The sequence below is a fragment of the Oryzias melastigma genome, linkage group LG16 (assembly GCF_002922805.2).
Source record: "Oryzias melastigma strain HK-1 linkage group LG16, ASM292280v2, whole genome shotgun sequence".
Classification (NCBI taxonomy): Eukaryota; Metazoa; Chordata; class Actinopteri; order Beloniformes; family Adrianichthyidae; genus Oryzias; species Oryzias melastigma.
This window is the reverse complement of record NC_050527.1, coordinates 8,381,433-8,402,150: the sequence shown is the minus strand read 5'-3', so window position 1 is coordinate 8,402,150 and position 20,718 is coordinate 8,381,433. Positions and strand designations below refer to the sequence as shown.

The following is a 20,718-nucleotide window of genomic DNA, read 5'->3' as shown; positions in this document are numbered from 1 at the left end:
GATCCAGCGGTACTTCCTGTTAGGAGGGTGGGATAATCCCCAACGATGTGTGCATTATCAGAGATTATACGGTTGAATACTCGATTCTGATTGGCTGCTGGGTCTGGGTTACAAAGTGATTATCCACGGTGATAATGCACCTAAAAAAGAAGTTCCGGTTACGTAGCCCAACTGTTCTATATCACCGCGCAGGGTTCTTTCAAAGAAAGTTTAGCTTCATCATCAGGACAAAAACAAATGGGAAGAGGGTGTTCTCAAGTTACAGTGACAATGTTCTGCACCACATATTAAATAGTCTTTTTTTAAAGCAATCCAAAAAAATCAATACAAAAATAAAAAAAAAGACAAGACTAAAGTACTACAAATTGACTGAATATTTCTTTTGTAAGTGAACAAGCGGATAATTCCAGATAAAGTGTGCATCCATTATCCTCCTTATGCTATGGTCACTTACATTATTATCACTGTGCATTATCACTTTTTAATCCACACCCAGCAGCCAATCAGAATTTAGTATTTTTCTGGGGCCATGGTATGAAGAGAAATAAACAACTATTTCTCACTCATTATTTGTCAGAATAACTATTCTTTTGACATTTGAGCTCCAAAAATCTTGTTACAAATAGAAATAATTTCAATGCAAGTTGTCTACTTGACTTCAACTCTTGTTGTAATAAATGGAATGCTCCAGTGGATGATGGTCATTTTTAAGCATCAAACTTACCCGACTCAGTTAAGGAATTGTTTTTCACATTAAAATAACGATATGACAAATGTATGCTCAAAAAAGCTTTATAATGTATGCTTTAATTTATGTACTCACACAAATTAAGAAAAAGTGGGAAGGTTTTAGTCGTCCGAACCAAATGTGTGACACATTTAAGATTATAAAAAAGAAAAGTTAATTTAAAAAAAATTCTTTCCCAAGTGTTCCTGTTGTTTCAAAGTCTGGACGTTGTGTTCCCAAAGAAGTTTGTGACCACACCAAGAGAACATGACAAGACTGCAAAGTAACAAAGCCAGTGGTCCTCTGCTGGCTTGCAGCTGACTGCAGCAGCTGATCCAGACCTTGGCACAAGACCGGAGCGAGATAAAGACTTTATAAGCGTTAATTAGTTGCAAACACAGAGGGTGATCCTAAATGTGTTCAAAGCAGGAGATTCACAGTAATTTTTCCCTTTGGATCATCACTGTTTTTCCTTAAAGATAATGATTTATTTAATTTGTAAGCCTTTACACTTAACAGATCACTAGACAACACGTTTGTTAACCTTAAAAATGTTGATTTATCTCATGGAAGGAGACTCCTCCATATGACACACCTGCCAAGTCACAATACACCTCCACCTCTCTGCTGTGTTTTTCCTTCTTTTTTTATTTTTGAAGAATCCCACGGATGAAGCAACCATAATGAATGTGTTTTCCTCTGTCCACATTGAGACACACTGATCCACAGATTAGACAGCAGACTGTTGCGAGCATCCATGTTTCTATGCATCCTTGTTTGTCACCGAGTACGGCGAGTGAGTCAGAAACCTGCTATGCACGTCTGTTCACTACTTAAGTGGTCTTTTCACTCAATGCATTTTCAGTTGGGGATTAGACGGACGGAGAAACACAAAACAACTTTTATATAACCAAAATGAGCCTTTTTATAGGCTTTTAAATGTATTACCTTTGGGTTTAGACCTTTTTTTGTCACTGTAAAAAATAAGATTTATGACAGGACAATGAGGTGGATGTTTAGGTGGTTGAATAAAGGCAACAGCTAGTGTTGTTTGTTGAAGGCTTTCAATAGAATGTCATTGTAAATTGTTATGAACATGTCAGTCTGACCCACAAACGAGAAAAACATCAAAAACGGGAGTTAAAAATATTGTTTTAAAAATGGAATGATCAGGAATTGTGATTAGATTTTAGATCACATTAACTTTAATTTTCACTCCATTTTAAGTGTGTAGTTCCCAATTTTTTTTAACTAGCTCTGAAGATTGCTTTCAGAACAACAAAAATAGACAGGTCAGTATTAACATTTCCTTGATGTATTTCAATACAATTACATAATCCTCTCATAGAAGTCAAACTTTCATGCCCCGTTCATCACAGGGATTGGAATGTGTTTCATTGACGTAAGAGAACGATGACAGCATTGCTTCCCAGTCCGCCGCACAACAGTTTCATCGACGCTTTCATTCCGTCCAAACCTAGAAGGCCTGTATTTCTTCATGTGGAGTCCCTGTACAGGACGGGGAGCACACGCACTATGATTTCAAAACTGTACACACACCCAGCTCTATCCAGATCAACTGTCAGGAAATCTGTAATATGAAACTGAATCCCACCCATGGAAAATATGCTCATTTGTTTGTTATAAACTAGCAAAACAGGTACTTAACACATGTTGACAGTCCACAGGTTTGGTTAGAGTCACACATTTAAACTGGATCTGGTTCTACAGAAAGTAATGGCTGTTTATGGGAGCAAATAAGAACTCATTTTTAAGGACATGAGGACTTTTTTTTTTAACTAAGATCATTTAGACAATATTACCATATGAGAGGAAGTGAGTTTTGAAAATCAATGAAAAATATGTTTTATTACACTATAAAAAAGCTTAAAACTATCAGTTTTGGCTTGGAAGTGTTTTAAAAGTTAAGAACTTACTCAAATTTAGGGCATCACTGTTGAAGCTCAGTAATTTTTGTGAGCTTGTTCCCCATTTTTAGTAAGATTTTTACCATTAAAGACAGTGAAACATTTCTTTTGTCTTTGTGATTTGGGTTGGGCTTGAGACCAAACACCTTAAGAATTGACTTGGATTTGAAAAAAGTCACTTACAAGGAGGCAAACCTTTTAAAAAAAACTCCTGCATAATAAAACATTTTTTTGCAGAAAAAAAATATTTCTTGTTTTTTCTAAATAATTTTCCACAAATGTGCATCATTTGAACACTTTATAGGTTTATCTTGATCCATTAACTTGTTTTAAAATTTATAACTGAAGTCATTGTTGGGTGCTTTGCAAAAAAATGCATCAAGAAAGGTAAAAAATAAAGTCAAATGTTATTATCTAATTTATTATAAAATAAAGAAGATTCATTTAATCAGATTTATTCGTTCCAGAAAACCTAAAATCAGCAGCAGCCATGTGATGCAGAAACCAGTCTTCATTCGATTTTAATAAAACGATTAGTTTTAGGAAACAGATCAAGATACTGTCTTCATTATCTCCATGAAAAAGTTTCTCACGAGTTGTTTGTTTGTGAGTCAGTGAGGAAAGCTCAGGTTTGAAAGGTCGGCCGGAGGTTAAAGTGAGTTAAAGCTAAAGTAAAGTAAAGTAGAGTTCACACGCCGTGTTTAAACCTGCATTCTGGGTCTGTGACGAGCCCATAAACCGGACCTCTGGCCTCCTGTGTCGACGCCTCAGCAGATGTGCAAAAACAATTCTGCCACAACAGATAAGAGGCCAGAAAAACATGGGCACATATTTGTGAATTCTGCAACAACATGAGAGTGAGAGCAATCGTGAATGTGTTAAAACAAATGTCCTGCGATCCACCAGGAAATGTTTTCCCAAAACCTCAAAGATCATAAAATCATTTGTGGAGTTCTTTTAAAGTTGGAAAACTCATGAGATTTTTCTTTAGTTGAAATGTTTTTTTTTTTTTTTTTTTTGCTCCACCTTTTTCTGTAAAATACCCATGAGGTGTTTGCTTGCATTCCTATGAGGCAATATATTTGGCCACCTCTGGTGCTTGTTTGGTTTCAGGATTCTGGAAATGTTTGAAGACAAATCAAGCTCCCAAATGTATTTATATAAAGTCACACTTACTTTTTTTTGTTCTTCAACATATAAGGAAATTATTAGAGAATCTAAGCAAGAAAAAAAAGCATTTTTAATTTGACAAAGTTTCAGGATCCATTGAGGCCGGTGATGTTCTGTGCCATGGAAATGTTTCTTTTGGATACTATTTAACTACATTTAATTGGAGCTCCGACTCTTTAACAACACAGTTTTATGAGAAACCTAACATTACACACCCAAAAAATGCAGCTTACATAACAAATGACCCAAGAGGAAAAAAACAACAAAAAAAAGAAGGTGTTGCACCTAAAAATACACAAACTTGACTTTGGAAATTCAGTTGATGTGAATCCAACTAAGATGTCCAAGAAATAAACTTGTTCTAAAACATTTTTGTCATTAAATATTCTATTTAAAACATGTTTATAGATATTCAGTCTTGTTTATAGGTGTGGTGGTAAAATTGTGTTTTTATGGGTTTTTCCTGTTGCCGCCTCCATGTTTGCAAACAGAAAATTAAATCTTTCCCAGCAGCTGAGTTAAACTCCAGTTCATTGAATAAAGCACACAGGAAATACATGAATAGATATTTATTGCTGCTAAAATAGTACATGTCAGAATCATTTAGTTTAATCCAATTGAACATATTTTTTTTAGTTTACAAACAAACAAAGAGTAAATAGAAGACACTTGTGTGAATTACATTTTTCGTGTCATTTCAGGGCTTTTGACTCAACGGTTTCATCATTTTAAAAGAATGCACAGAAATAATTAAGCCTCTAAAAATACCTCTGACTGAAAAAAATTAAACTTAAATATTTATTTTATTGTAAAAATCAAGTGAGGAAGAAAAAACAGAGTAGATCTATTAACAGTCACTATGTGACCAAGGTTACTTCTAAGTGCCTCAAAACAGACTTTTCTGTGAGTCTATAATAAAACCAAAATATAATAAAGGTGGCTTCTACTATAATAATAATATAAAAATAATTCTTGGGTTTATTTTGACAAGAGACTCAATTCAAGTGCTGTTCTTTTTAAACGTATTTCATTGTGACACAAACACTTGACCCAAACTATTAAAAAGCAAGCAAAAATACATCTTAATGCACTTTTTGTTCCAAATGAATTTAAATTCATTTAACACTGTGCTTTTGTTTTACCGTATGAACATCGATTGTATAGAAGACAGAGTTATGTGCAAAATTGTTATCGTTATTCAGTCACTTGAGTCAAGGACTGGACTCCATGACACTTTTGTTTTTTAATTGTTCAATTATGTGGCAGCCGTGACTCCTTCATCATCCAAACATGACCCAAAACTTCCACTCCTTAGTTTTGTTCGACTCACTCTCGCTTGCTTCTATTTATATATTGCAGAGCTGCTGGTTTACATTTTTGTTTCATCACCTTATAAATGTAGCACCACCTTGTTGAAGATTGTTTTAGATGCAACAGAGGACCGGTCTCCTCTACATTTGGGAATAAGGAGATGACCGTTCAGAGTTTGTTGTTCTACAACAGTAGAAAAAGCACATGGAGGCAAGTTCTGGTGAGCTTATTGAAGGTTAACCACACTTCTTTGTACCATAAAATGTACTAAAGTACTTAAGTACCCTCAATCCCCCTTTAGGGCTTTATGTTTTAATCTTCACAGTTCAGTCTGTGGCTCTACTTGTTGCTAAGCTTTTCTTTGACAGAGTACCTTATTAGCTGCAAGAGCTGAAAAGAATTTCCCCTCAAACTCCCAGGATGTTTTGTTTCCTTACATCTTCTCTGCTGTGGAAAATCACTCCTGTTAACCTCCACTACACTACAGGTCATTTCCCAGGTCCCGGTGACTTCTGCCACTGTTTGGAATTCTGACTTTCCACCCAGTCTTTTCGCACGTCCCATCAGTTTTTTTTTTTTTTTTTTTAATGTTTGGCAGTTTCCTTCATTTTCCTGCACTGCTGCATCAGCAGGAGCTGGTCTGGAGGTTGCTCTCAGTGAGGATGGAGGTGATGGTGGAGTGGTCGTACAGGCTGTCGTCATCATCTGAGCTGAGCGCTGATGACTCCAAAGCTTGCCGCATGGCTGCCTGGGTTTTCCTCCTGTTCAGAAGGATTTGGGTTATGTATTACCATGTTTATAGTCTTTAAATGCCAACAGGAAGTTGCTGATATATCAACAACTTAAAGCCATAAGAAGCGCTGCAGACAGAGAGCTCCCTCTGCTGGTCATTTAGAGTAACATCTTTTCTTAACTTAAACTGGAAGCAAAACTGTTGAGTTTCTCTGATGTAAAGTACATTAGATAATAGAATGTAATGACACCCATGATACCACACCTCAGTGAACTCTTACGCATCTTTGTGTCACTGCAGAGGAATTTGGGATCACTGATCACAACATCACATGCCCCTAATTTTAGGATTAAAAAAGGGAGGAGATGGTGATGCTCTTACTCACTCCCTCATAGTACAGCTGGAAGAATGTGACTTTCAGGAAATGTCTTACATAACCATTAGTCGATGTGGACAGCAAAAAAATAAAAATAAAAAACTTACTTGAGCTCCGTTTCCAGAGCTTTGACTCGGGCCTGCAAGCTCTCTTTGAGCTCCACCTGCTCCTCCATGTCTCTCTGAGCTTTCCTCCTCAGCCCTTCTATCCTCTCCAGCTCCGTTTCACTCTCGTCCACCTGCCTCTTTAAAGCCTTCACTTTCAAAGTGAGCTAAAGCACAAACATGCATTTATGTCAGACTCACTGTGTGAATAAATCTTAAATTCTACAGAGTTTTGTCGTCATTATTACCTGGTCTCTCTGCTCAGTGTGTGTGTGTCTCTCTTCATCCAATGTCATGTTAAGTTCTTTAAGTTTCCTCTCTGAACGCCGTTGAGACGCCAACACAGAGTTTTTCTCTCTTTAAGTTAAAAAAAAAAAAAACATCTCAACTTCTGTGGCTTGAAAACTTATTTTCATTAAAAGAAATCAAACTTCACTTAAGACTTTGTTTCACAGAATACTAAAAAAATGTTTTAAATTAGAATAATATGATATTAACAGAAGAGGACTATTTTTCCCTTTTTTTCGGAGGTGTTTCACCTTTCTTCATTGCGCAGGCGGTCTTCCAACTCCAGGATCTTGTTCTCCAGCTGGGAGACTCCTGTTGAGGAGCGAGACTGGCCCTCCATCTCAGCCACGCGACTCCTCAGCTCCTTCAGCTGTCGAGGCAAAAACATCACCGTCACTATATCTTTTCAATCAGCAAAACATTGTTTTTCACTGTAATGAGCAAATTCAAACATTAAAAGCTATTTTTAAATGGAATAGCTACAATATCAGTTATTAATTATCAGTTAGATTAGGTATGTATGAATCTGTTCCTTCTGTTCTAAATCTAGAGCAGATTTTCTTAATTATATTTACAGATTTTTTTAACCAAATTCGTGGGCAAAAATGAAAAGAAATACAAAAAAATGCTACTTTCTGTTTAAATTTGATTTTAAAATGTGGTTCAACTGTGCTGTTATGATTAAAACACCAAATTAACTTTTTTTGTCTGTGCACTTCTATAAAAGGGGCTTTAAAAATGCTGTCTGTTGGTATTTACCACATTTTAGACAAATTAAAATAAACTTGTTTAAAAATTATAGTCTAAAACCGTCTCTTTGATGCCCCCTAATGGTTGAAACAACGAATTACTTTGAATTTTGTGATTGGTCAGCTAGTGTTAAGTCCCACATCATTTCAGGAGTTTCGGTCATCGTGCTCAGAGTTCCAGTATAAAAGCCCCGCCCATCTTAGATTCTGTAGCGGTCAATCAGCCATTCCTTAAGATTCTTTAAGCTATAGCTGGCCCACAATCCAGTGAAAACAAACACGCCTGATGTTAACAAACAACGTGGTGGAGTTCCACGTACCTGTCGCTCCATGGCGTTCTTATCCAGCTCCAGGTCCTGCTTTGACGAGCGCTCCTGCATGAGCTCGGAGCGCAGCTGGTCGATCTGGTCTCTGCTCCTGGACACGCGCTCCGTCAGCATCTCCACCGTGCTCTTCTCCTCCTCGCACTCCAGCTCCATACATTTCAGTTTGTCCTGAAAGTCAGCAGCCAAAATGAACCAGCTTGTTTCTCAGAAGACCTTCTCTGTTCATAAACTGATACTTTATTATGATGTCGATGTCAGATACTTACACATACAGTCGTCATTTGATCAGAAAAAAATCCAGACTTTTTAAACACATTTTTTAAAGAAATGACCATTTCTAACTAAACTTTTCTTGTATTTTTCACTTGAAAAATTAAAATCTGTATGTGTGCGTACCGAGAGTGCATGATTGTTTTTAAAGCAAACAACTATTACCAGACACTAATGACGAGAATGATTCAAGGCAGCATCTACCGCTACCTCAGGGTGAGGACTTGGGGGTTTTAATTATTTGTAAAGATTTATTCATTCTGACCAGATGACAGGAGCAAAGAGCATCTTACCTCCAGGATGCGGATCTCGCGTGCTTTCTCGCTGTGGCTGTTCTTGCTGGCCTCCAACTCTCCCTCCAGGTGGCGCAGTCTGTTGGAGAGCAGCTCTTTATCCAGCTGATGGTTGTCTCTCTCCTCACAGGCAAGCTGGAACTCCTTCTTCTGACGCAACATCTAAAAACACATTTCAACATTTAGACCAAATAGATTATGTATTTTCCAAAACATGCTTCATGGAAATTGTTCCTCAAAATGTTGACGGTAAAAATAACAGATGCGCACTTCTTCTTCCATCCTCCTCAGGTTGACATGATGTTTCTCCAGCTCAGACTGAGCGTCTTTCCCGTGGCGTTGAGCGTCCTGCATCTCCTTGCGTGCTCGCTCTCTTTGCTCCTCCAGCTGAGAGCTGAGGGCCTGCACCTCGTCCTTCGAGGACACTTTGAGAGCTTCATACTGTCAAAAGATAGAAGCAATAAATGTTAATTCAGATGAACAAATTATCCTTATTAGTGAAAAACGTTCATTAATCTCACATCTTTGTTGAGTTTGTCCATAGCTCTCCCCAGTTGGCTTTTGGCGTCTTCCAGCTGGCTGATGGTCTGCTTCAGCGTCTCCTTGTCCCTCTCGGAGCTTTCCAGACGCTGAGTGACTTCCTGGTGCTCCTGGTTAAGTCTGGAGATTCGTCTTTTCGCCTCGTCCAGCTCAGATCTCAAACTTCTCATCTCCGTGTGGAGGGTGAGCTCCGCCTCCGAGCTTTCTGCTGCACTGCTCTGCAGCTGAGCCTGAACGGACCACACATGGTTTATACTCTGGTGCTTGAGCATCGGCTGGTTTAGAGGTGTCGGACGCATGCAACTTTACCTCTAATCGGGAGAGTTTTTCTTTGAGGCGACTGTTAGCTGCCTCCTGGTCACTCTGAGTTTCTCGGAGAGAGTCCACATCCGCCTGAGCTCTGTTCAGATGTGATTTTGTGGTCTCCAGCTCCTCTTCCGCTTCAGAGAGCTTTTCCTTCAGTCGGCTCACCTCTCTTTGTGCCTCGCCAAGCTTCTGCTCCAGGTCTGACACAGTAGCTGGATTTGGGAGCTATTGGCAAACGGGAGACGGAATGCAAGAGCTTAATTGATGTGATTTAACATTGTTAGGTCAAATATATAAATCATAAACTTAAACTTTCTACGTTATACTTTTACCAACCTGCTTGTTTTTCTCTTGTGCCTTTGCAAAGTCTTCCTTGGCCCTCTGTAGCTGCTCCTTCAGCCTGTCGATCTCATATCTCAGTTCTGCCTCCTGATTCTGGTGGGATTTCTTCAAAGTGATCACTTCCATCACCTTCTTGTCAAAGTCGACCCTCTGCTTCTCCAACTCCGACTTGACCTTCTGCAGATCGCCGCTGGATCGCTGCAGTTCCTGAACAGACATTTGACGATATGATGACTGAAGCAAAAGAAACGAATATGACGTTTTAGAAGTTTCTAGTGCTGTACCTGGCTGAGAATCTCTGTGTGTTTGGGATCTGGCGTCTGTTGTTTCATCGAGCTCATTTTATCCTTCAGTTCCTTGACCTCGTCTTCAAGCTCGTCTTTCTCCAGACGAGTCTGCAGGAGTCTAAAACAGATGCAAATGTAACATTTTTGAATGAAATCACACGTGTGCTCTCCTCGCTTCTTGTGATAAGCAAAGGGGGGTTGGACATAAATCATGGACTTTCATTGGTTAATAACAGACAACAAAAATAATATTTTCAAGCTATTACAAAAAAAAAGGAATTTATAGAAAAGACAGCTATATATATATATGTATATATATATATATATATATATACATATATATTCTAAACACAGAAACTGTAGACTATTCACACCTTCCTCTGCTTTTTTGTGACTCGTGCTAATAGTCAGTTTTCATTGAATCCACCAAAAGTTAGAATTAACCAATTGTTTAAGTTGGATTTTATACACTTTTAAGAGGAAGCAACGTGTGAATAACCTTCATGCAGCACTACAGTGACCACAAACTGCCGATAACAGGTCAGCCGGTTGTCATTAGTACGCTACATCTACAGTTCTACACATCTAAACCTAAAATGCTGTTAAATCAGGGACCCTCACTGTGGTTCAGGGTGGCTGGGAAGCTCTCTGACAAAAAAGGGAGAGACAGTGACAAGCCAGAATGAGAGAGAGAATAGAAACACGTTAGAAAAAGTGCAAAGAGAAACCCTGAAAAGGTGGCGGTGAAAATCCATGAATGTTGGGAGGAAAAGAGAGAAACGGGTTTGGCAGCACTGGCTCACTCTTGTTTCGCAGATCGAAGCTCATCTCTGGTGGCGTGAAACTGCTCCATCCAGTGGCTGCTTTCATCTCTGCAGTCTTCCAGCTGCTTCTGCAGCGAGCGAACTGAAGCGTTCACCCGCAACCGCTCTGCCTCGATCCCTGCTTGAGACTGTGATGGACAGAAAAGGTGAGACCCTTAGTGTTTTACTCAAGACATCAAACTGTGCAAAGAGGTCAAACAAAAACCACTACAAACTCAGAAAATGTTCAAGTCAGATTAAAGTCCCACTCCGATCGTCTTTTGATCTATTGCAAAAGCGTTCCCAAAGATCTTCTAATTATGATTATGTTGCTTTTAGCCAAAATAAAGAGAATGTGTTGTTTTCTAGGACATAGTTTCTGCAGAGCGGCGGTAGTTCATTAGAAATTCGCTGAGTTGTGGTCAGAACTGTTCGTGTGGAGTACCCCGTCCCTGCTTCCTTCTTACACTCTTCTGCTAGCTTACAGCCCCTCACAACCCCAACTTAACATTATCAGTGGAACAAATCACAAAACCGTACATGGATCTAGTCGCCTGCAAGTGAACTGTAGTGGAGCTTGTGGCTTACAATTCTAGATTCTACGTCGAAGTTACTAGCTTTTTCTGATAACATTTTTTTATCTGCTCCTGATTCATGATGATTTAGGGAAAGAAAATATTAGAAATAAGGGTTTGTACACTTGTTTGGTTTTCCATAACCTTTCACTGAATTTCCAAAACTAAAAAAAAGCTCATTTCAGTCAATCTATTGTAGTCAGTGCCGCTAAATCAAACCAAGATGCAAATAGTGAGTCATGTGACTATTTTTTGTTTATTTAATTAATTAATGCTTATTTAAAGGTATTTTTTTATTTAAATTTGATATATTGTGGCACAGGAAAAGATCAAAATAAAACAAAAAGTGGCTTTATGAACTTTTTTATTATAACAAACTTCCAATCCTTACTTTTATTGGTAATTTAGAAAAAAATATAGCTAAATTCAAAAAAGGTAATAGCAAAAATTAAAATTTTTCTGCAAAATTAGAAAGATTTTAGCAAAATTAGAAAAATATTTGCATCAAAAATTAGAAAAAAAATTGCAAGACAAAAAAATATAGATGAATTTTTAAAAATTACAGCGAAAATTAGAAAAATTATAGCAAAAACTACCAAAAAAAACCCAGCAAAAATTAGAAAAACATGGCAAAATTTAAAAAAAGAGAGAGAGAGAAAAAACAGCAAAAATTAAAAAAAAATTATAGCGAAGTTGACCACACCCATAACGTATGTATCTAGCTGGTCACCTACAGATTTGTGCCCAATATTTTCATCAGGATTGACTCACAAATTAAATGAACACTTTGCATTGGTTAATTTTTGTTGTTTAAGCTACATTTCTCCAGCATTTCATAGTCTTTCACAATCCATATCTGACAGCATGTTGAAAGTATTATGCGTTGAACTGATTAACTCAACCTGCTTTATGGCAACGTAAACTCCAATCATCAATAGCACCAGGTTGTATTTCTGCCACAATTTATATACAAATTTCTTTTAAACTATTTTTTTAATAGTCTTTGGCATCCAAAATATTAAAATTTCATGACTTTTCCAACTTTTCTTCAGTCATGAGAAAGATGCCACAAGAACATGTTAAAAACATCCAAAATACAATTTTCATCAAAGTGGGTTTTTAAATAATTGTGTGGATCAAGCCCCTCCCCCACAAATACACTTTTACAGCAAAAATCAGAAGTAAACTATGCAGAAGGGAAGTTGTGACTGCTGGTTGTTCCTGTCTGCATCTTTTACCATTGACCTAGTTTGCTCACTTTGTGTCTGACTTTGACAAACACTGTCATGTCTAATCAGCTGGGTACTTTGAGCGTTACTCACCTGGGACACCTGCTCCATGCTGCTGTGGAATTTCTCCATGTCGGCGCTGTACTGCTCTCGGAGCGCCTCTATCTCTCGATCGTGCGATGCCACCTCATCCTTCAGAGCTCCTTTCAAAGCTGTGAGCTCGCGCTCCCGCTGTCTCAGTGCGTCCTCCAGCTTCTGTTTCAGCTGACAAACCTCCATCAGTTGAGTTTGACAAGACATCAGGTCCTGCTGGCAGAGAGAATTCACACAGTCTGCATATTAACTCCATAATGTCACTCATCTGGCCTTCCCTAGGAAAGCAGATGTTTTAAAGTATAAAAGCCTTTTTTTTAAGACTTCTTGTAGAAGTTCCTGCTCTTTTTGTGTGTCAGATGCGGTACCGTCTTGGAGCCGTTCTCCCTCCTCATCTCCTCTTGGAGCTCAGCCAGCTGGTCCTCCATGTCTCGTATATGTTTTTCGGCGCTCTCTCTGTCCATCCGAAGCTGAGTCACCCTGTGAGGAAGAGCGCATTCTCTCACAGCTGCACTTCTTTTACAAAAACGTTTAAGAACTGACCTTTTTGCTTGTATTATGAGTAAGTAGCAGTGACTTCATGTTTCATCAAACTATCCAGCTCATGACTCACAGATTATATCATTTCTTTTTTGTTTTCATGTCCTGCCAACCACATGAGAACCCCAGTGATGAAAATGGTTTGTGCCCATCGTCTGCCGACCTTTTTATGTTTGCCAGACTTAAATGTTCCTGTCAAATAAATGCTTATATTTGACTGGATTAGTAATGACCTGCCTCTCAAAGGGACTCCAAGAGCAAGGCCACTCATCCTAAAAAGTCATAAAACTCTATGACAGTATAAAAATAAACAAGGCCTCACTTGACTCAATGTTTACAACTCAACTTGAGGAAGTAGATCGGACAAAATTGGACAAAGTAAAAAACATCTCATCTAGACCAGACTGGAGATGATTATCCATGTTTTTGTTTCTTCGCGTTTAGATTATTATAATTCACTTTTTACCCGTTTCAACAAAAGCTCTTTAAAACGTCCATAAGGTGCTATAGAAATACACTTTGACTTACTTTACTTAAAATTCACAAAAATAATCCATACATTCTTATTTTTGATAAACGATTTTTTGGGAAAAATGCTCTGAGATATTGAGAAAAAAAAGATTTGTGTGTTAAACCAGTCCATAAACAGCATTTACTAGTGGTTTAATGAGGGGTCGGTAGTATAGTGGTGTGGAGCTATGTTCTATGTGTTGTTAAATGACCCTAAAAAAGTGGTTCCTATTAAAAAAAAACACTATAAAGTAGATAAAATTAAAAAAAAAAAAAAAATTTCTACATTATATATTTAGAGTATACAAACTTAACCTTTTTATCCAACATTGAAATATGTTTTGTCATCAAAAATATTTAATAGACAGAGGGATCAAAATGTCTGAAAAACAGATTTTGGAGAGTAACTGTTTATTTATGCAGCTCAGTTTACCAAGAATTAAGATTCCAGTTTTAACCTTGAATTTTTGCAGGAAACCCCAAGAATTTAAGAGCAAATTACTGCCAGCATGACAACTAAATGAAGAAAGATGATAAAAAGAGTCAGAATGTCTGAATAATAATGAGGCCTGAATAAAAACTACTGAATGGAGAAGTGAGAAAAGGATTTAAAGTCTTTGTTGACATAGAGGAGGCTTGAAGAATATGATGCCACTGCATACTTGTACATTTGACAAGTGCAGATGTGTGTGTAATGCAGCGTCCTCACTCTGATTGGGTTTCATTCAGATCTTTATTCTTCCGGTCCAGCAGCTCCTGGAGTTGCAGATTTTCATCCAGACAGGACTCCAGCTCAGCTTTCAGAGCAGGATCAGAATTACGTGCAGACTCCTACAGGAGTGATGAATAAATGAGAGCGCTGAAACACAAGACAACGGCGTGCCTCTGGAGGCAGGAGCGATTGGCTTTTGAAGAGAAATGCTGCTGCAGGATTGCATTTTCCAGCTGATCAATGCAGACGAGGTTAAATTATTTAAAGCTATTAAAGATTAAGACTCTACAAGCTACACCAACATAAAGACTCATTATTGAAGTTGGATTATTGTGCGTGTGCGAGGACCTCTGACTGGGCCAAAGGGATTTAGGGATTAATCTGAGTATTAATCTGAAGTACGACGTGAGGAACTCCTCAGACTTCCTGGTGGGATTTGTTAAAAAGGCACAAAAACTTCTTAGTATTAACCAACAAAAATGTGTTTTCCAACAAAGTAGATTAATATAATTATTTTTATGCTAACATTCTTTCTGAGCAGCCATTGGGACAAAACTGGGTCATCAAAACAGTAAACACCCTGATTTACACAAACATTGTCCATGAGCTGAACTTTGACTTTAGGCTATACAGGTTTGCCAGCATTTGACTTAAAGGAAAAAGGAGTACAGACACTTCCTCCTGTCAGAGATACGGAGGCCTCCTAGCATTTTCCCCTCGGCTCCACTTACCCTCCTTTCTTCCCGTAGGGCAGTTTGTAGCTCAACCACCTTTGTCTCGAGCTCCCTTTTTGCTCTCATCCACTCTTCTTGAGGGCTTTCTTTAGGCTGGAAACAAAAAGAGTGAAAGATGAGACATACATCTAAAAGGCCTCTTCTACTAAATTGTTAGGGGGAAAGTAAAAGAAACTCTTCAGAGAGTGTTGGTTTCAAAATGAACAAACCTTTAGGCTCTGAAGCTTCTGGAAAATAGTTTCAACTTTCTGCCTAATGACAGCGTCTCTCTCGTTGGATCTAAGAGGAAGAGAATCGTTCGTTTACGCTGCAATTAGCTGATGAAAGTGAGAGTAAACTAAAGGTGTATACCCTTGTCTTAAGATGCTGTAGAGGCTCTTCATGAGCTGCTCCTCCTCGCTGCTCATCTCAGCACTCTGAACCTGGTCCAGCAAAAGGTCAGGGGTCGCCTTCAGACATAGATCAGAAATCTCTGCTTGCAATGCTGCATGCTTTGTGGTGCTTAGAGCTCACTCCAATATCAGCTGCAACACGAACGATGAAGAGTTCTTACCCGTGTGTCAGGTGGGTCCACCTGCAGACGCTCCTCTGAAGACCACTGGCTGCTGGAGCGGGATGCAACTAAAGGGCCCTGGCTGCGACCCAAGCTGCTGTGAGTGGAGGACGGAGGGGAGGTGTAGGGGCTTTGGTTGATGTAAGGAGATGTGGCTCTGGGATGCTGAGTTGCAGGGGGGGGTCCACTCTGCTGGCTGGCAGGGGCTCCACCATCAAACCTGTTTTTCAGTTTGCTGAAAGCGCTCTGTCTTTGATGTAAGTGAAACTCGTTTACGTTTTGGGGTGGGTAAGGGTTCAGCTGATTGTCCCTAAGGGACTCCTGTGACCTGCTGAGGTTGGCAGCTTGGTAGGAGCCTCCCCACATTCTTCTTTCCACAGCCCCTTCTCTGCCACTCGAAGCCCACGTCTCTCCGTTGTTCCCCCTCACTCCAATTCCTCCATCCAGATTCCCATAGCTACCAGACTTCCCGTCCCCAGGGGGTCTAGACAGCTCAAAATCCTCGTTGGCAGCCTCTCCATCTCTGTCTAGCAGTGATCCGTGGGATTGAGCGCGGCGCAGAGCCCCTCCCTGGCCTCCCCCTGCTCCCGTTTCTCCATATGCTTCCTCCATTCCCAGCTCTGGCTTGACTTTTCTCCTGGGAAGACTACGGTAGTCAGGTCCATAGTCCGTCCTGAGCTGGACCCCGTATGAATCTCCCTTCTGGCCATCTTTCAGGACCACGTAGGGCTGGCCGGCGATTCCCTGCACCCTGACCGCTACACCGTATTTGGAGGAGCTCGGGGGCTTGTTCCTGAGCTGGGGCGCAGGCTGCCTCCCACCGTCTCCAATGTTGTTGATGAATCGGATTTGGACGCCATGGTCCACGGCAGTCTTGTGGCCTGAAGACTGCGTGCTCATGCTGGAAGCAAACCCAGAAGAGAACAACAAAGAGTCACCTAGGGCTTCATGACAAAAGACTTTTCACTATGACTAATGCTGTATATTACTTACCTTATTCAACATAAACAACTTTCTTATTTCAATTCATCAGTCAAGGTCTGTCTGCAACAAAAAAAAGAAGGAGGTTATTGCTCAACATTTGCTCACTGATAAGTAGTGTAAGCATGCTGTGAATTCCAAACGAAACAGTGGAATGAACAACCACAATGTACCCTGACCTGCATAGCTTTACATTATAAAGTAAAAGTGAAAGAAAACCGGAAGAGCTTTAGATCTGAAAAAATCTCCAACTTCCACCTCCACTTCAAAAGACTCTTTGACCAAATTTGATCTTTAACTCAACATCAATTTGAGGTCATCTTTCCAAGCGTTTGGGAGTACACCACAGACAATCGCTCTTGGGTCACCTGACAGGTAATTTGATGCTTTTTTCTTTCGTGTGACAAGTCATTAAGCTGTACAACAATTTGTGTACACTAATACGGCTCAGGCAATTAGAACTAAGGCCTCATACACGCTAAATATAAAACATGACCTTAAACAGCTCTGTTTGCAAACTAAAATCTGCATGCAATCACAGCAGTTGCAACAAAAAGATCAACAGCAAAATGTATTTTTCTCAAAACAAAAGCAAGTCATGTTCTTTTAAAATGTACAATTACCAATCAATATTAAACTTAGAAACACATTTTAAGCAAAAAAATAAAAAATCCCTGAAAATTCAAACCCAGAGATAAAGACTTAGCTTGAACAAATAGAGATTTACGGGTGTTTGACTGCTTGAATGAACTTCGTCCTCAGCGTCACTCAGTGAGTCATTAACCTGGAGGCCCACTGCCATAGACGGCACTCCCTATGTGAGAACCAACTAATCTTTTAGAAGTACAAGACACCAGCACTAATTGCTTTAACCAGACTTAGAAAGCTTAAAAGAGTTGCTACAACAAACATTCTTATCTCTCTTTAGCTTTTTAAATCTATTTAATAAACTATTATTTTTATTGTGACACCAAGACAAATCCTAAAAGTTATTACTTAATCAGCCAATGTCTAGATATCACACCTATCACTGCTTATAGGAGGTCATGATATAAAAAAAGCTGTGGATCATGATACCGACTACTATTACAGCGCTCCCTCCTGACCTCCCCACCCTCGCGTCTTCCACATCCCTTCACAGCTTTTTGAGGAGAGCAGCAAAAAAAAGGGTCTGGAGAACAGAAAGGGAGGGTGAGGTTTTCTTCTCTTATCAGTGCGATAAAATCCTAAGTCAAACTGTTCCAGAGAACAATCCTCCCTCCTGTACACAGAGGAGACAGCATGCAAAAGTTACTATCAAGCAAGTGACTATTTTGACCTGGAGAATCTCAAACACTCACACAAAACCAGATTTGGGGAGTTACTGACAGCTTTTCAAATAAATGAAGCTGTTAAAGAGAACCAGTGAGTGATGATCGACCCAAAAATGAAATGATTAAGAGTTTGTATACATTTCACGGTTACTGCAACTACTAAGCTTAAACAGACCCAATTACCAGATTTGAAGAGATAGTCAATTATTTCTCATCCTTTGGGAGCTGCAGAGGAAGCTCCCTGTCACAACACATTTGTTAAGTCATGCATGAAGTCTGCAGCCTGCCGCCTTTAAACCAAGCAAAAACACGTCATGCACCGAAGACTGCTGCACAGATATGTCAAAGGAAAAACACACGCAACAATAATTTATATGATGTTTTTGTCTGGTGAAGTTGGATCCGGTCACAGAAAAGGAAATTGCACAGCAAAGTGATGCAGCTTTATAGTTTGGCTCACGTTTTCCCTGCTGTAAATGTTTTATTTGTGTTGGGTCAAGCAGGCATTGCCAGCTCGGAGGGACAGGAGTGAGGTGGGGGGAGAACCCATCCCATTGTCTGATTGATGTGGGGCGGAAAACCAGGGCAGCAATTCTGAGAATGCATAAAACTTATCCATTTCTGTTTCCCAGCGCTCTCAATCATGTTTCAGTGCCAATGTTTTCTCTGACGTCTCTACAAAAAGGAAAAAAAAAAGCCTTCATAATGAGAGTAAAGAATATCAAACAAGTTCTTCAACAATCCTTTTGTGTAATTAGTCACTCTAACCATAAATAAAAAAAGTTTTGTCTGTTAAGACAAAAGTAGACATGACTTATCAACACGACAATCAGAGAAAGACTGATTTCAATTGATAGCTTATGACTATTTAAACTTAAAGCAAGATTTTGAGAGTTTGCACAGCTATATGTGAGGTGAGCTTTTTACCCTTTGCTTACAATATCTTGACGGTCCCTTTTCTACCAGTCTCTAATTCAGTTCTCACACAGTTTAATTGAATTGGAGCACCGCCACGGTTAAGATCTGAGATGGAATGGAAAACCATTTTAAATTAGATTACGGTTAGCGATGAGAGAAAGTGTGAAAGTGCTCTCCAACCTGCTCCAAAGATGAGACAAAAAGCAGCAATGACAAAAATTCTTTAAGACAGTTACCAAGCTCTAGAACTATTCCTAAAGATAAGAAAACTCACTTTTTTGTAATAAAACTAACAGGAGGATATGAGTGCTGTAAAGTGATAAACTTTGGAGGTCAAAACATAAAAAATTAAGGCTTTTACTCACACGGTTGTAAAATAAATCACGAAAAACAAAATTACAGTTATTTATGGATTATTTTTTTGCCTGTTTTTTACGTTGCTCTTTAGACCAACAGTGTGCACTTTGACAAGAGTAATCTGTGCGCTTCGGCCTCAGTGAATCATTAAGTTTTAGGAGGAGCACAAACAATACGGTGAGTAATATTGATGCACTCTTCTTTTGAAAGCCGACAGTTATCCACTTAGCCCTTACATTCTTCACACACACACATGCACACAAAATCCCAGACCCCTGTTCTGCCTCCACTCCTGCTCCACTTTCACACTCTAACAAACAGCCCTTCATCCCTCTTCTCACATTCAGAGGAGATCCCTGGCATGTCAAAGCGAAACCTGAGTGCTGCCAAAAAAGCTCACAAGTGTCACCATATTAGGAGCATGTAGGTGTGCCCCTCCCAAGTCCCACATTCCTGACACTTGTCCTTTTGTTCTGCTCACCTGTTCGAGCCAAGGGGTCAAGAGAGTACCTGGTCATTAGGATTTCACAGCATGGCACCCATAATTAAATACATACATAAATAAACACTGCAGCAACAAGTTAGTTTGTTCAAACGACATGATCATCCTGTTAGCTGACTTGGCAGATTTAAAGCCAAATCAGTGAAATTTCTCACCACAATCGACATGTCTCCCCGCAGTTAAAGACTGTAATCATTTTTGAGTCATCTGAGACATCCAAGCTTTAAAGAGGCCAGCTGTGCTTTATATGAACAAGCAGGGAAACTTCGCGTGCCCAGAAGTATTTCTTTCTCTGATTATATTAGTATTTTTGACATTTGAACATATAGTTTATGTAATTTTTTTTTATTTTGCTTTCAAGTGACAATAGTCATCACAGAAACAGATTTTCCCACTATTTTTTTTAAGTTTAGCTAATAAAACTACTAAAATTTAAGCTAGGTGTAGCTTGTTTTAAGCTAACATCAGTCATTGTTATTACACAGCCAACAGCAGTTATTTCTATCTAAAAACCACGCGAACTGTCAAGCTAAACAAACAAAAAAGATAAAAGTGAAGAGCTTCGTGTTACCCCACTCGAAAAAAGTGAGAATAGTATCGTAAAATCCACCAAAAGCAATTACATGACTGTAATTGGGGTAATTGTCTGGTTTAACCGACTGGCTAAGGAGAAGCCACTTTTCAAATCCAACCGGAAAAGTCACCTCTCGTCCCAAACGTTTCTCCCTCTCAGCTGCCTCTTTTTGGATGTGTCCGTTCCAGCACACACGGGTGATAATGTCAAGATTTTTCAGAACAGAAATCCATTGAAGTCCTCGCAGAAAACGGCAGGGACAAAACTCCGGTACGACGAAGCGCAGCAACAAGTTTTCGATGCTGTTGGAAAATGCAACCTGTTACCTTTTGTTGAGATGTTAACGCCCCGCCCACTGCCTCTAGTGTGGGGATGCCATTGGCTGGAGGAGGCGGGGCAAAAACTCATCCCTAGCATAGCCATTGGTAGAACCACACGTCAATCACTCAGCTTGAGTCACTTGTTGAAACTGCCTTTGAGGTGAAAAAACAACAAAAAAGGATAAATAGAAGACAAAAAAGAACAAATGGTGATGCGTAGTTTGAAATTAGATTAAATAGATTAATAAAATGCT

The 20,718-nt window shown here is 39.3% G+C and overlaps 1 protein-coding gene across 4 annotated transcripts; it reads right to left on the bottom strand.

Annotated features, from left to right (window-relative positions):
- Nucleotides 1-4,379: 4,379 nt before the first annotated feature.
- Nucleotides 4,380-20,571, bottom strand: LOC112143488 (cingulin). 4 transcript variants are annotated; one of them, XM_024267507.2, is made up of 21 exons: nucleotides 20,471-20,571; nucleotides 16,493-16,543; nucleotides 15,500-16,400; nucleotides 15,298-15,395; nucleotides 15,156-15,225; nucleotides 14,944-15,039; nucleotides 14,210-14,331; nucleotides 12,819-12,930; nucleotides 12,451-12,666; nucleotides 10,554-10,702; nucleotides 9,748-9,868; nucleotides 9,458-9,670; nucleotides 9,125-9,346; nucleotides 8,797-9,045; nucleotides 8,546-8,716; nucleotides 8,276-8,437; nucleotides 7,707-7,880; nucleotides 6,889-7,007; nucleotides 6,598-6,706; nucleotides 6,353-6,516; nucleotides 4,380-5,897 (listed from the first exon to the last, which is right to left on the bottom strand). In XM_024267507.2, exons 3-21 carry the CDS (start codon nucleotides 16,397-16,399, stop codon nucleotides 5,762-5,764), a joined length of 3,603 nt encoding a protein of 1,200 aa, XP_024123275.1. In that variant the 5' UTR covers nucleotide 16,400; nucleotides 16,493-16,543; nucleotides 20,471-20,571; the 3' UTR covers nucleotides 4,380-5,761. The 4 variants fall into 4 exon arrangements, with proteins under 4 accessions (XP_024123275.1, XP_024123274.1, XP_024123277.1 ...); XM_024267506.1 differs by lacking the exon at nucleotides 20,471-20,571 and adding an exon at nucleotides 20,275-20,464; XM_024267509.1 differs by lacking the exon at nucleotides 20,471-20,571 and adding an exon at nucleotides 20,275-20,464 and having other exon boundaries at nucleotides 12,451-12,663.
- Nucleotides 20,572-20,718: the final 147 nt, after the last annotated feature.